The sequence below is a fragment of the Spodoptera frugiperda genome, chromosome 15 (assembly GCF_023101765.2).
Source record: "Spodoptera frugiperda isolate SF20-4 chromosome 15, AGI-APGP_CSIRO_Sfru_2.0, whole genome shotgun sequence".
In the NCBI taxonomy this organism is placed as follows: Eukaryota; Metazoa; Arthropoda; class Insecta; order Lepidoptera; family Noctuidae; genus Spodoptera; species Spodoptera frugiperda.
Genome location: NC_064226.1, coordinates 9,946,581 through 9,963,366, shown reverse-complemented (window position 1 = coordinate 9,963,366; position 16,786 = coordinate 9,946,581). Strand labels below are relative to the sequence as shown.

General features: G+C 36.2%; 1 protein-coding gene across 3 annotated transcripts in view; it reads right to left on the bottom strand.

Moving 5' to 3' along the window:
• LOC118278495 (solute carrier organic anion transporter family member 5A1) overlaps window positions 1-16,786 on the bottom strand; it is a 40,188-nt gene that overhangs the window by 6,057 nt on the left and 17,345 nt on the right. For all 3 annotated transcript variants that reach the window (XM_050698870.1, XM_050698871.1, XM_050698872.1), the window contains 6 exons: window positions 8,356-8,490; window positions 4,176-4,340; window positions 3,645-3,780; window positions 3,343-3,559; window positions 2,903-3,105; window positions 2,562-2,703 (listed from right to left, as the gene is read on the bottom strand). In XM_050698870.1, the coding sequence (XP_050554827.1) occupies window positions 2,562-2,703; window positions 2,903-3,105; window positions 3,343-3,559; window positions 3,645-3,780; window positions 4,176-4,340; window positions 8,356-8,426 (934 nt within the window). In that variant the 5' untranslated portion in view covers window positions 8,427-8,490. The remainder of the gene's footprint in view (window positions 1-2,561; window positions 2,704-2,902; window positions 3,106-3,342; window positions 3,560-3,644; window positions 3,781-4,175; window positions 4,341-8,355; window positions 8,491-16,786) is intronic.

Below are 16,786 nucleotides of genomic sequence, written 5' to 3'. Positions count from 1 at the left end.
TTTCCCCGCTAATATCCAAGATGTAGGTACCTATACTTATAGTTCCCAAAATCGTATAGCTTGAGATATTTTTTTATATCTCTTATAGCTATACTTACCTAAAACTACCTAATCAAGTGTCGATAAAAAGCGCTGAAGTTATTTTACTGACGCTGAAAAATCGACTGAATAACATTGTAGGTACCTATCTACCTATAACCTTTAAGTCCTACCTACCTGCATAGACATAAATAGTAAAAACGGTGTGTTATGTGTTTTGTTTGTGTATAAAAACATTGCGTGTTGGTCGTTTCCATTCCATTATTTCAATTTTCGATTTCGTTTAAGTGTGTTGAGGGATGTACGTACCTAAGAGATAAAAGTGAAAATGAAATTGTCGACGACCGGATATACAAGTAAATCTAGCTAAGCATTGACTCTAAACTGACAGATCTTACAAATCAAACTAGTAAACATCTAAAAATACACCACCACGCATTATAAAATAAAGCGAACATAAATAAATCGATCGATATCTATAGACCTCTTTCTGGCGATACGAGTGGCTCTCGAATCCAGGTCGCGTCCATAGGAGACTCCAAAGAGTACCTTATTAAAATCCCTCCCCTCATTTCCTCAATGACGCTACACCGAAGTACGGCGAGAGAAAATAAATCATAATGATTCTTTCATCGGATTCAAAAATATTAATATTTGAAATGAACTAAACTTGCAAAAGTAGGTAGGTATGATTCATATCGTAGAATACTGCGTCAAAATATTTGTTCCAATAGCGTTTTCGGGATGGTAACGATAACTTTGTTCTCATTGGTTGTGTGATACAAGAGAAGTAGGTCAAGGGCATTGCTCACGACTCACGACTACGGTTAATTTTCAAGGCACTGCATTTTCATCGTGCCAGCCCCTACACAATGTATTCAATGTAGGTAACGTTTAGCGCGGTGGTGACGCTCCAAAATATTTTTTCAGATTTTGTTAGGGATAGGTGTATTTAAACGACGGCCTCCTTTTTTATGTTTTGAATAAATAATGATGTGCATAATAAATCCAATTCAGTTTACGTAACGTTCATTAGCATGTCCACCAGTGTGCGTGTAGGATTGTCGATAATTTTGAGTAGCCATAATCTTTTGTAACCAGACCAATTAATACGAATGATGCTGACAACATAACTTTTCTATAAATTGACGCTTTATTTGCTCTATTTTTGGTTACAATACCTACAACATTCTGGTTAGTAGCCCTGATTTTGAACTGAGATCATAAACTTATGCGGTCTATTGACCGAACCTGTTTGCTACGTTTTTCTTTCTAGAACATTCTACACAGATAGGTACCTACATACAACAAAGAGCAAGTTCTGGTTCATCGACCTTTCACGTGAATTCATTTAATAAAATGGGTCCTGCAGTTTTATTGCGTCCTCGTGTCGATGAGACATACACTTGTAGCTATAATACGGGTCTATGATAAGGTTTTATATCTTTAATAAGTATAATATGATTTTGTTATACATACCTACATGGACATGTAGGTATGTATCTACTTACTTCATTATGACCGTTGATGTGATAAGGTAAGCGTTTCTACGAGTAGAAGATTCGTCAAATGTTTTGAATTAGAACCTAAGTACCTATGTATACGTTACTTTCTATCTCATAACTTTGATCTCTAAATATTTACAGTCTGTAGTTAGTAATGTGTTTTAGAGCTGTACATAGTTTTCATAGTGAGTGCGATGCAAATAATAACGTAAACGTGTTATTATCTCGTACACAATGACGGCTAACATTGTTATTTTGTATTGTTAGAAATGTTAAACATATTTAAAATCAAGGATAGCATTGATATATTTCGTTTTATTTTGTTTTCACGTTGCAGAAATTTATTGGTAGTAATGTGTTTTAGTTTTCACGAAATAGCGGTAAAAGTAATTTAGAGGTGTTGTTTGGAGTCAAAAGTTCGGTGACTTGTCTATGTGGTTTATGCACATTTTATGTGAGGGGACACCGAAGCCAGGCATGGCACACACATGCAACGGTTGTAACGATATGAAGAGGACACGCGGCCACTATAATAAACGTCACGTCACAATACTATTGAAGTCGTTTTAAAGTTAACAAAGGGTGATAACTATTTATGACATTTGCAGTGATACACGATGACGACTCCAACATTCACTACTGTCTGATAGAATATTGACAAATTCTAACAAAGAGAGAACGAGAACGCCGGTGTCATGTTACCAGTGTTTTATATCATTTAATCTATTTCAGGATGAAAGAAGGAGCTGACAATTGATCCAAACAGGATGAACATTAAACTCGATATGAGTCATCGGTATACATTTAGCCAAGTAGTTGCACGCACGACTTGTAGAGTCGTGATGATGCAAATGTGATGTGGAACCACAACTGTCCTGTACAGGTAAACGTTACTGTCACTAATGGATTTAAGACATAGAGTATACCAGAAAACTGAAAGATGGAATGATCTGCAGCAATCGTTAACAATTTTTTTGTATCTATGAGTGATAGTTAAGGGTCCTTGATCAGACTTACCTATATACATGCTGGAGGACTCTGGCCGCACGTGGTCGTCCACGTAGGTGGTGCCGAGAGTGAGCAGGGGCGAGCCACCGCAGCCCAGTAACAACTGCGCCACTATGAACACCATCACAGGCATGAAGGTGCTCGGGGAACTCTGTCAAAATTATTTAATTGTAAGTCTAATGTTTAAGCCATTTTTTATTAGGTATAACTTTTGTTAGACATAATAAATTAATTGTGTATTAGTATACCTACTAAGTGCATGTAACCCAAGACAGTAACAGATTCATGTCTAAGTGAATATTAATCAAATTGCAAAATGGTGTAAGTATTATGTTTAAAGTGATACAAACCTTAATACAATTGTCTGGCCTCAGGTTGCTGGGTGGTAAGCCCTGAGAGAGGCGCCCCAAGCCGCCCATATCCTGTTCCAGTGCACGTGGCAGTCGACAGATGTTGTCGTCAGATTTATTGTTCATCAAAGTTTCGCTATTCACTTCCGCTATAAAATGCGGAACGACGAACACTAACGAGCCGATGCCCATAATTACAGCACCTACAATAATAAACCTCATAAACATTCTGTACGTAAGTCTAAGTACTTACTGGGGAAGAAAATAACTTTTCGAAGAATACATCGATATTTATTGTTTACTAACCAATCCACACGACCAGGTCAAGGTCATAAGAAAAGTCAATAAAATTAGCTCAAAGGCCTTGCATAAACCACAAGCAAATAAGATTTAGAAAATTTTGCAATAAGTTAGAATGGGGGAATAAGTGATTGACTTACCGACTGCAATCCATACTGGAATGTGTCTCCTGCTGCCGAGGTAGGATACGAAGATGACGGTAATGACGTTACCGATCTCGTAGCTGCTCGCGATGAGCCCCGACAGACTCGACGGGATCTCGAAACGTTTCTCGATTGTAGTGATCACAGAGTTTATGTAGCCGGAGCTCAACGCTTGTTGTAGAGTTACCAGGAACGAAAGGAAAAATACAAACACCTGAAAGAAAGTCAACGTTAGAAAATATATTTTAACTGGGAGTGGCAATGACACGTTAGATCTGTTTGATTCTGTCAGAACTTACTTTAATACTAGAAAATCTCTGGATGAAAAGCGGTCTCCATGACAAGATACCGCAATCTCTTGCGTCATGAGGAATGTCTAATATTTCTGGGTACATTTGTCGAGGCTTTTCTCTTTCCTTGTCCCTCTCGCGGTCTCTATAAACACAAAGATAACGTCAGTGGGTTGCTTAGTTCTTAAGTAATTAACTTTTAATTTATGCTATTAATTCCGTGTACATTACAGCTGCTGCAAATAAAACTATTCACGGCGTGTACGCAGGCCGACCGTCTGACAGGTATTTCTTGATTTTCCTTTGGGTCATCTAACTCTTGACATTGGCAAATGTAACAAAATACGAAAACAGTCATGTGGGCAACTGTTGTGTTGAACTCTGCGTCGAGATCGCGTAAATGAGTTCGTAAGTTGCGGAGTCGTATTAAATGTGATTGAGAGGTCATATATTCATATTATTGTAATAAGTGGTCGCTTGTATCTTCTATTTATAACTTCTGCACATTACTAGTCTGCACATTTAGACTTGTTAGTTTACCTGTCGCAAACGCCAGCCGACGGGTTTCGGCTGTGGCATTTGACGGATTCCCGCGGCGGGTGGGACGGGTGCGGCGGGGTGCTGGGCCCAGCCTCGTCTCCGGCGCCCTCCGAGCAACCAGACTCCGCGTATAATCCCGTCATTGCGTACATTGACTCTTGCCTCCTGAAAGACAAACTTACATTAATATGTGACACTTATATCTTTACTTTATTATGCTTTAGAAGTTACTTTTAGTTGAACGACCCTCATGTATTTTGTTATTGTTTTACATAATTACTTTCGTAATTACTCGTAATCGCTTTCCAAGTATAATTCAATTATAGTTAACAAATACTAAACCAAACAACAGCCATCAAATGGCAAAGCACATTAAGGTACGTAAGTAGTAGTACCTAGTATTTCCAAGCCAACAAGCAAGCCCAAGTTGCGGTGTATTGTTTCAATGCCAGGTTTTATATTCAACTATCAAATATAACATGAGACATGCAACGCTTGAGTATATATGAATTTATAAAATAAAAGTATTATAAGATATAGGCAAGTGTCCTCGTAACTTAGCATGCACAACTTGGGAGCTACGATAGCGTATGGGTCCGTCACACCAGTCACGGCAAACTTCGCAATGATAAATGGTTTGAATGTCAGCCAGCCTACATACAAATGGCCCTTTCAAACTGTCCCACATAACTCGTTACTTCAGTTTATGCCTTTTTTAAATAATCTAGTATTTTATGTGCACATCGTTCATATATTCATATCGCATAGTCAAATTGGTATCATTTCTACCGCATCCGGTGATTTCAACTATGTATTATTGCGATAAAAACTACGAATTGTTTCCTAAATGTTACAATGTTCAATGTTGACAGGGTCATTGATGTATCAGCAGACCTACCTACTTGGGTACGTGACACCGTAGTTTTGCGCATTGTTTTGTCACTATTGTCTTTTTTGCGGTTAACGGAATTAAAGGCTTTCTAGGCAATAGATAGGCATTTAGTAATGATGGAAAGTGCAAAGAGAACGGTGGGAAATATTGCAATGTGAGCATTGTTTACATACAAACAGACAAGACAATGTCTGTCATCAAACAGGTATCAAGAAACTGATGGTTTTGTAAAAACCAACAACTGTAATACATACATATTGTAATACCTGTACCTGTCTAGTAAATAATTTAATTGCTCCAATTTTTCCGGCATACTGCCACGAGTCACAGTAACTTTACACACACTCTTGATAAATAAACTTCCTTATAAGAATGTCTAAAACGTAAATAATATCAATGATACATCAGACGACTATTATTGTTACACAAGCAGTTTTTGTGAGCACGTCTGCAAGAACGTTCTGCCTGGCACAGCGTATCATTAGTACTAAGATGACTAAACTTAAAGCTTTGTCTGCTGTGGGTGATATCAGAGCAGCGCACGATTAGGTACGAATATGGGCCAGGTGTTGCAAACCTTACTTTATCACTGATATGACGAGTACACGACGTTATCGCACTAAGGGACCAAGGAGTTTGTTTGTCCCATTCAAACAGGTGACGGGGACCGGGTTATTTAGGTAATCTTCCTGGATATTTACAGCTGATTACCCGTTGAACTCATTAGATATCGACGATTATTAAACCTGTAAGTGTATGATAACTGTGGCAGTGTTAGCTGTTGTTTTGCTTAGCTAAATGATACTAGTATTACATGATACATCTGGTTGTATAAAAACATACAACGACTGAATCTGAATCATAACAACGCTCAGACTAGGGACTATCGAAATGACTAGCAACGTTTGAATACCAAGTTACTGCAATGTGCACACACACGTGCTGCACATGAACTCGACTGTATACTATAAGCAAACATCTAGGTGTACGTTGGAGCCTAGCCTAGCTTTGCAGCGGTACGTGTGGCGTAACTGGCCTTCGAGACACCGGTGCTTTAAACCACTTATCAAATATGTCTAATATTTACCTAGTCACGTGAGATAAGCCCTATCTAGTCTGAACATATTTATAAACATTTTCGCTTTTTAGATAATCCAGTGATTCACTAACAAATACCGGTGTTTATATCAATTTTGTGTATTTTGCTACACAGGTATTAAAATGAGTCAACATTGGATTCAATGGAAAGATATCAGTAACGATTATCTTGAATGATAATGTATGATAAAATGACCTCGTCGTCGAGGGGTACCACTAAGTATTCATACACGAGGAAAAACAACATTACAGTTAAATACTGTGTTTACTTCAACAATATTTAAATGTACGTACTAGCTACTAACTAATGTAGAGCAAAGTTTCTAGTTTCGTAGATAATAAATAACAGATTTCAGAGATAAAATGGATCGTGTTCGTGGGAAGACATCGTTGTTTTGTAACGATCAAGTGACTGTTTTGATTCTGCATTCTGTGATTCTCAGTCTCAGCGTACATTTTGCTCATTGGAGAACAATGTCAGTATAAGAATGCAATTGAATATTTATCAAAATATATAAATACCGCATATAACAATTTGGTTCCGTTCCTAATGAAAGACAATAAAGGAGAACATATTGATTTCATGGTTCAATACATTCGTACGTAATGATTGCAATTAACAAACTGACTCGTTGACTACTGCGATACCGCGGGGTGCGGAGCTGATTATGAAACAATTGTTTTAATTGCAACAACTTCTAATGGCCATTTACTTATGACACTGTATAAATAATTAAGCGCAGATAGCGAACTGGAGAAAGAGCAGTTTTCATTAATGATTGCTACAATAAGCGCAGCGCACCTTACTGCGGAAATTTGATTTTATTACATTCGTATAAGAAAATTAACCGGTGAACTTTTTATTATATCTTCTTCAATTATTATCGCAATGTAACCGATATTAATAAATAATAAAGTTCGGTATAGTAAGTTCCTTCCCTCAAATGTAGCTCTAGTATTCTAATTTTATTTTAGTAAATAGTGACCCGTTCGTTGTTTCTTTGGGTACTGGATATAATAAAGACATCAATTTTTAATTTTAACACAGATGTTTTGCTGACTAAAACTAGCCTACCGTACCTATACAATATTTTACTCTATCTATTTACTTGCCCAGTAAAGCTAACAAATTCAAATGACCCGAAAGTTCAACGAACAAAGAGTACAAACCAAAGCTAATTCTATACAGTGATAAAGCAAGCGGCAACGTGCAATCGAAACGAGAAGTGGGTCATCATAATAATTCATGAAAGATACTCTCGTGAACCGGAGCGCATAGAAACATCCATTTTATTTTGTAGCATTGGCTACTAAATTGGAGCTACAAAGTACAATTAGTCCGTAGCAGTATCTGTACCTATTCACCTAACATACATGTACCTAAGTATCGGTAAATAGCTCGCAATACGTGAAAAAACCATGATTTTTTTATGGAATATGAAGCAAACGAGCTGATGAATCACCTGATGGAAAGCGATCAGCGCCGCCCATGGATACCCGTAACACCAGTGGAGCAGCGGAGTCACAGGTGCGTTGCCCGATTTGACACAACCATATCCGATACGCATATTGGTTGTAAACAGAAATAGAAAGGTTTTTCGTTTATCCATGTACATATTACTAATAGCTCAAAGCTGAAACAGTTTTACAGTACTGTCCCAAATAACTCTATTTACGAACAGCGAATGTTCCGAATTGAGTTTAAATTGTGCTCGACAGAATAGCCATTGTGTTTTGTCTATGTCGCGTCAGGTCGTTCAAAAAGGATGAGTGAAAGTTTACCTAAATCGTTTTCAACTAAGATGACATCATTGTCTAATTCATTCAGGTTTCACTTGAATGTTCTATAGAGTAGTAACAATAGTGGTTTTACTTTTTAAACCGCAAATGACATCATTAACGGGTTAGATTTTATCAAAGATGTTGAGACAAATTGTATTATCTGGATTACTAGGTAATATAAACATTGTTTCTTAAATAATGATTTGTATTGGTAACAATTATACCCATTTTGTTAAGTACAAAAAAAGGAAAATAATAGCTTTATCTGTTATTATCTACTGATGCCGAATCATTCAATTCTCAGCCTATACAATGAGTCCAATTTGATATTGCCATTTGAAGCAATGAACCAGTTCCAGTGTGAATATGGCGATAGCATATAGGTTTGTGTGTAATTAATTGGCTGACCTGTGCCCCTTCCTGTGCTGTGGCGCGGCGTTGGTACCGCCTGCATTCTGTTGCCGTTCTCCCTCCGTCATCTTGTTGTGGGATTCCGCGTCTCACCGCACGCCCATACCAGTCTTCAGTTACACACTCCTCCACCTGATAACAAATACAAATGTTTCAAAATAACGAAACCATATTTGCAATTAACAGAATTGTTTATGGATTTTCAAAATGACGTAATAATCGTGTGCCGTCAGAAAAATCTGAGCGTTTTCGACATTGAAAACCACTGTCTAGAAACATGTAAGCGGACGGACAGGTGAAGAAGCTATAATTAGTCTTGTCATAACATACCCACGCTATTCATACATGAAGAATGTATGTACTCTATGTACTGTTATGTATTTATTAAACAAATGTTAGAGTTTATTATGTGTCCCATCTGGTAGTCTGCTAACATTAACGTACTTTTGGACAAATTCCAGCATTACTGAAGTAAAAAAAGGTTTATATTTACAAACAAACGTATTATTAGATGAGCTGTATCGATCGGAAAATTTCGCAAATAAAATGTGTACAATAAATTAAAGGTAAATCGCTATATAAAGCTGACACGCCAAGGTCACTATGACGCCTCCGCGCCGAAGGCTGACGGTTCCTCACTAATGGCTTTTGGACTAAGGGCCAGGCTGGCGCGTTAGTCAATAGGTTACCGTAATATTTTAGTGTTCCAGATACTACTTCCAATTATTATTATGAAACGTATGAGTCATGCTACATAAAAACAATAGCTCAGCATTTTTACGTTTACGCTACATTTGCGAAATAAACGAAAACATTGTTCTGAGCATGATTCTAAATGCATTTCAAACGCCTATTTAACAAGGTGAATCAATGAGTTATTGCATTCTTAGTTTATTTCTAACCAGCAGCCCGCTGGACTAGACTTTCAAGTTACTCAGAGAAAAAGCAGACGCGAGGAACGATAAAATAAACCTACCCATTTCATATTGAATTTCTACTCTTTGAAGTTCCTCCTTTACTGTATCTTCATAAGATATTGACAATATTTACGACATGTTCGTTTGTTCTTTATGTCAAGTGGTTTTTAAACATTGTTGGTGGTTACGAAGAATAATAAAATCTTTTATTAGAAATTCCAAATATGTATGTCGCGGTGGGTTAGCTGGTTATTATTGGCAGGATGATTCTGTATCAATGACCCCCTGCGTTGTGGTTTCTACCATATGTTCCTTTGTGATGACGGTATTCCAACAGACGGTTTGTTTACTTATGCGCAGGTGGCTAGATAGTCGCGTCAATACCAACTGAAGATAACAAAGATTATAATTACACTTTTACGTATTCTGCTTTCATGAAATTGTATATATTCGGTTTTTGCTTAGATTTGTCTTCAACTTAATACTTTTCATCATGGACATCTAAAATGTATTCAATTTATTTTTTGCTGTAAAAGGATGTGTAATAAACAAAACAAAATAAACCAGGATATTTGTATCAAGTACCACGTTCGAATTAAGTGGCTAATGCAAGTCGTTCACATTTCTGAGAACATACTCCAATTCGGTTGATTGCGGTCAAACTGCCGGCAAAACGAACCCCGTGCTGGGTACGTACGGCATCTAACGGGAAATATATGCGGTCATTACTTCGTGCAAACGCAAAAATGCCATGTCTATACTATCTATAGTTATTGCTAATATTTATCGTAAATATTTACCAACTATAAAACGGTAAATTGTCAGTAAGTAGTTTGTTGAACGTTTAACTTTCAACATTAAGACGGTATTATACGGAAATAAATGGTCTCCTTTAACCTAGTTTCATATTTCTAGTCACTGAACGATTATAACAAAAATCTATGAAAAATGGCAAATAGTGACATGTTTTTTGTATGGGATCTCGTCAGCAATTGTTACAGTGACAACAGACAAATTATAGAGTGGTGACAAAAAGGAAAGTAGGATAACATAATTTTAGTAACATTTTTATCTTTTGAACACGGAAACAGTTACATTTGTGTATCGACAATTGATTCCTGATTTTATAGATCATTAAAATAACTGTATAAGCAATTGCTGTTGGTACAAACATTGTACTTCTACCAACATTCTGTAATAACTTGCACTAAAGTCCAAAATTCTTATTAACTACTAATAAATAAATTGAACATATACATTCTGATTTTAATTTACCATCGACACTTCGCGGTTAGATACTTAATTAAATCGAGCTGCCGCGGTTTTACGTCCTAATATCCAATGTAGGATAGATTTAGGTCAACGAAGTGGGATGATGAAGTTGTATCGTGCCACAAATTAATTATTATTAAATGCGAACAAAACAAGGCGGTTACTTATACAGGTTGCTCAGTCGATATTGTCTGTTCGCCGTGATCAAAATTAGCATACTTGTTTGATATCATGCATAAGATGTATGAAGAAGTTGTCCGAGTAAATGTTGTTTATTAAGCGAAATTCACAAATGTATTATTAAATCATTTAAACGCGTTGAATTCGCGCGAGTAACGGCAGTGAGAACAGTATAATGAACACAAAGTGGGCTCTCACGGTTAGTGTTACAGCGTGTGTCGTTATAACTGTCCACCTAGCAGCTGGAATAGCACAATAAATGATAGTGAAACCACATATTGAGGAACATAACTACACATTACAAATTAGCGAAGCAACGAGTTGATTGAAACTCCACAATTCTTATGCACCGTAAAATATTGGATCATTGTGACGACAAAACCAAGTCTGACAATACAGCATTGGTAGTACAATATGCAATGCTTACTTGTTTGAACAATTAAAAATGATGACAGACTATGAATCAGTAAACATCGCGATGAAAGAGCACAGGTATGATACCCATTCATGAATAGTGTCGAACGTAATTGTCGTGGAGGCAGGTAGACGTAAGGATATAACTGTACACTTGAAATGAGGGCACTTCAATGAAGAAACCTTGCGATATAATAGTCGCAGCAGATGGTTTACCACGACGCGCCGTTCACCGTATGGTATTAACCGAATACTCAGAAAGACGGCATTGTTGCTATAGGTAGACAGGATAGCCAACAGGTTACATTTATGGTGCAAAAAATAATGATCAAAATCTGCTTTTTAGTTTTTACCTGTTATTGTTTATGTTAGTTAGTATTCATTACGCTTGACGAGTTGGGTGCGTCCAAACAATGCAACAAGAATTTATGTTAGCAACCAGAGTTGGACTTTATTGACGTGTCATTCCATTGTTCATGTAATCATACATACACTACATCTTAGAATTTGCAATAGTTTTTGTTATAAACATTGTATGTGTCTGAGGAAGGTCAGGGTTGTAGTCATAACTAGTTACAGTTAGCATTGAATGGCTTGAATACATCATAGAATCGACAAAACATCCTGTCTTGTGAAGAGGGCGCATACCTGCATTGTTATGTAACAATTTCGCAGAGTAGGACGGATGCCAAAATTTCACTCCGTGCCAACTGCTGCCGGTCGCCTTTTGGGAGAATCGGAGAATGTTTTCACTGCGGGACCAAGTCGAGCTCGAGACCGCAATATAAATGATTTTTAAATTCTAACATAACATCTAACCACCGCTGCGTGTCCGCTAACATCAGATCTGTATTACATAACTGTAGTAGGTAGTTTTCCGCTTTCTATGTTGTTAACTAAGAATAATAAATAAAAAAATACATGTTAAGATAAATAAGTAATTTGCTCCTGCTATCGTTAGCCAATGTTGTAATAGTTATGTATGTCAGTACATTTAATCAATACTCGTACAATAAATTAAATATACTTACGAAACCTAATTAAAATGTGTCCGTGTACAACGATTAATTAATTTTATTTAATAAGTACTTGCAGTTCCAGTTAGAGTTACTAACCTTAACTAAAATAATGGTTTACCCACGTAAATATATTAAAAAAAGTTCTGCTAGATTCGAGTCACAACAGTAAGCTGCGTAACACCGACGCGTCCGAACACGCTGCCTACGAGGAAGAGTCCCTCTATAACTCGAAACTAGTAGAGCTTTTTTTCAGTATATTTACGTGAGTAAACCGTATTTTTTTAGTTACTTTCGTATGTCTCACAATGGTTATTATACAAACTGACTTGGCCAAAATGCTTCAGTAATAAAGTAAATTGTAAATTACCTTGACTCTCCCTAATATATGTAACATGTTTTGGGTAACGGCAGAGATCATGGAGAATTAGGACATATTGTGATTAAACTTTAGTGTTATTAACGTCGTCAAGTAAATAAATAATTGGCATTTGAAATAGAAAGTACCGTGTTGAACTATGTATTAATATCTTTCCTCTTGTGTTCATTGTTCGTAATATAATCGATCATAAATTCTTGAAATGTATTTATTTTAATTTTATGAATACTAACTTATCAGTTAATGAAATAAAGTTAATTAATATTAATGAACGACCAGCTTTTTTAAACAGTTTCATTATAAAAAGTGTCAATGTCAATACCTCGATCACATTTATGTCAGATATTTTATGATTTTTACGGACAGCATAATTTTGTTGGTGATTATATTGACAGAACACTAGTAGATACGGAATTTTATGTTTCTAATTTAACTAATGGTCCTTTCAAACGTTTATAGTTAATTTGCCTTTGAAATGAACAAATACATGGACAAAATGTCGGTAACACGTGGAATCCTTATAAATATGAATAGCATCTAAAGTAGGCTGATCATGTGAGCCGAAGCAAGGTGAAGGCTGGTCTTTTCAACAGCGGACGCGTCTTGTGCAAACTAACAATGGCACTCTGTACTTGTGTATGAATAGCTACCATCTTTATTCTGCCTCGACTCATATGGTAGTGATAATGCGCTATAGTGCTAATTCTATACGTTTGTTTAGAGTGCAGAATGCGAAATAAGCATCATTACTCACGATTGTTTTTTTGTCTTGAGTTAGCATCAATAAAAAGGAGCCATGATTATATTAGGATCCGTTCTTATATGTAGGAATGCAAGGAAATTGAATCAATTTAATCGGTTAACGGAAATTCTTATTGCGTGCTTGTCTAGCGTATATTGTAAAGAAGTTTTCAAAAGTAATGCAGTATGCTTATCATCGCATGTTTTAAAGTAGCGTGATTATAAAATATTTAAAGTTAAAGAAAGTGTAAAGAAATGGCACTCTGCGTACGCACAATCAAATTTATAAACGTCGAACCAATTTTATTGTCTTAATTGTCTTTGTTTTAACAGATAATACAATTTTATTATGTCTGTGGCCTAATAAAGTAATAGATACACACTCGCATTGCCAAAAGTTTCCATTTTAGTAATTGCGCTGCGTACCTCAATTGCTTTTATCGCATTTTGGAACAGACCAATTTATTTAACTAGTGAAGATATAATTTTTAGTATAGGTATTGACAAAATTAAAACGACGAATAAAATTTCATACGCTGTAATTATTTGTTATCAACGTGGGTACGTAATAACCCAAAGTTACTGACTTGATTAAAAGTGTGCTGTTATTCTTTAACACTGTGATATACGTTTAGGTAGATATTTTATTATTTTCCTCAATTACAAACCGAGAGAACTTGTGATTATCTTTTATACTGTTACGTATTCTCCTAAACACTATAGAAAGCGAATAAAAATAAAACTAAAAGTAGATATTTATGTAAATGATTGCAAAGAAACATTTTGCTTTCGAATAATCTCTAAAAACATTGACTCTTATTTCTTACATTTAAAATTTTAACATTACGATTTACATTGCATTGGTTAACGTTTTATATCAATGTCAAATAACCACTTATTTACAATTACAAACATTATAGCTACTTACGTATAATTTATTTTCAATAATGTTATTTTGCCTAGCTATGCTGTCATCACTTTATCTTATATAGGCAGTCGTGATCTTAAAAGCATGATAAACAAGAATTGAGACTTCAAAGTATCGAGAGTTTCCGAGACGCGTCATGTAATAACAACAAAAGTGTTTTCAATACACTGATGAATAAAAGATTCAATGTTATAAATCTGTTCGTAGAAGCTGTTGGCACAAAATGTAAACAAACAAAATGTACGCCTCAAGATTCTCACAAACATGGGGATGTTTCATGTGAAAGTAGGCGTGCGTCCAAGGTTAATAGGCTCGCCGCTACTGTCATGCCCATAGGTTACGGTCGATACAATGGCATTCTGACGAAGCGACTAGAATGTATTCCTTAACCACTAATTTGAAGGGTGCGTCTCTCCGCAGGCGCCGCCGCACCTACTCGTACGCGGTCGAACCGTTTCACCCAAACCAAGATAATCTTGGTTTACAACGGTACTAGCAAACACAACAAACAACAAGTGAGTGTCAGCTGTTTTAGTTAAACATCGTTTCTAAAACGTTACTCAAGTCGATAGATATCATCAAAAACAAGTAGCGCATGACCGGATTAGTGATGGGGTTACGTGAAACACATCAAACGATGTTGAATAACTTGAATAAATTGGTAGGCTTTTATAATTAATTAAAGCCATTAGGGAAAATGGTCGGTAGCGGTTTGATGGAAACCATGTCTGCAAGGTATTAAATATAGCACGCGTTATTATAATTATTGGGATGGGAAGCCATTGGTGTTCCATTTTAAACATCACTCAGTATAACGCATACGATAAAACTTTTTGTGTGTACATTTTATTATCATCATAGCAATTACATAGGTAGAAGCATTCTGAAGAAACTCGCTTTGAAGCAAGATTTACCTATGCTAATTTTGAATGATACAACTGCCAGTAATTATGACAAGGACGTTAAGATTTTCAGTAAATATGTGTACAGATACCAAGCGTTTCATACGCTTGGCCTGTTCGTTTAAAAAAACGTTGCACTTAGCGAAAGTTAAATTTCAGTTGCAGTGGAACGAATTAGTTTCTGCTTTCAAACTCATAAACTGGACCGGAACTGTCGACTGTGTATGTCTGTATGTCCAAATAAAAATAAACTTTCATTATAGATATTATTGTCAGTCACGGCGCGTACCTGTCTACCGTGGCCAGCACAAAACAAAGGAATAGTAGACCCACTGCTTACAATGTGTAACTTTAATACATCAGAGCTCGCGCGCATTGAATGACGATTTTAAGAAATATCGAACTGTAAATGAATGCGTCACGTTTTATTTTTGTTTTCGGTATGCTACTTATGTATTTTTTCATGACATTACGTAGGTCATATCATAACATTGCAATATAGTGAATGATCACGTCAAGTTTGAAAACTGCTATCTATATCATAGGTTTTAGCATAGTGAGTATGTGACTAAATTAATTTATTCAGTAACCATTTGTGGTTAGGATGAAGCTAGTAAATGTACTTCTGTGAGTATTCGTCATGTGTGTCTAGTGAGGTCCGTGTTAGTGCGTGCTCGGCCTCTGGTAGCCGCGTCACCGAGGGAAAGGCTGCGAGGCCGACAAGTCGGCGTGGGCGGACGCTGCCCGATCAGGACCGATTTAAATGTCAACTCTTTGTTACTTAGTACAAACCTGATTTGTGATTTACTTTTGTTTTTGTTTGAACATGATCAAGGAAGAGAATTGACATTAGGATTGTAAATAATATTTATTTTTATGGAGTTACTGGATAATCAAGTCGCTTTAAACGGCTACGTATGTTGTATGGTAGACATATTATACGAATAAGGATTCCAAAACGATTAAATAATTCTTAGTACACCACTAATCTTGTATGGTAGGCATGTTATACGAATAAGGATTCCAAAACGATTAAATAATTCTTAGTACACCACTAATAGTTATCTGTTTTAAATTGAAACGGCGCGGCTCATGAATGAATTAGACCTTTCGTAATTTCACGTAAAAACTATTTACTTTGATGTTAATTGAAAACAGTTTGATCGGGTCGTTGCATTGTCATGACCTAGCAACAATTACTATGAATAACAAATGAAGGTTGAGACCTGTTGTTGCCAGGTTAACGATACAGTGTGCTTGCGAATTGTAATTATTATTTTAATTAAAATACGGCTTCTGGCTGGCACGTACTAAGCTCTGCTCACACGAATGGTATATAGAGCACATGTTTAGACGGCGCGGCTCATGAATGAATTAGACCTTTCGTAATTTCACGTAAAAACTATTTACTTTGATTTAATTGAAAACAGTTTGATATTGTCATGACCTAGCAACAATTACTATGAATAACAAATGAAGGTTGAGACCTGTTGTTGCCAGGTTAACGATACAGTGTGCTTGCGAATTGTAATTATTATTTTAATTAAAATACGGCTTCTGGCTGGCACGTACTAAGCTCTGCTCACACGAATGGTATATAGAGCACATGTTTATCAGACAAATTATTTGGATAAGACAATGTTTGTGGTAACTTAAAGTGTACTAAAATTTTAGGTGAC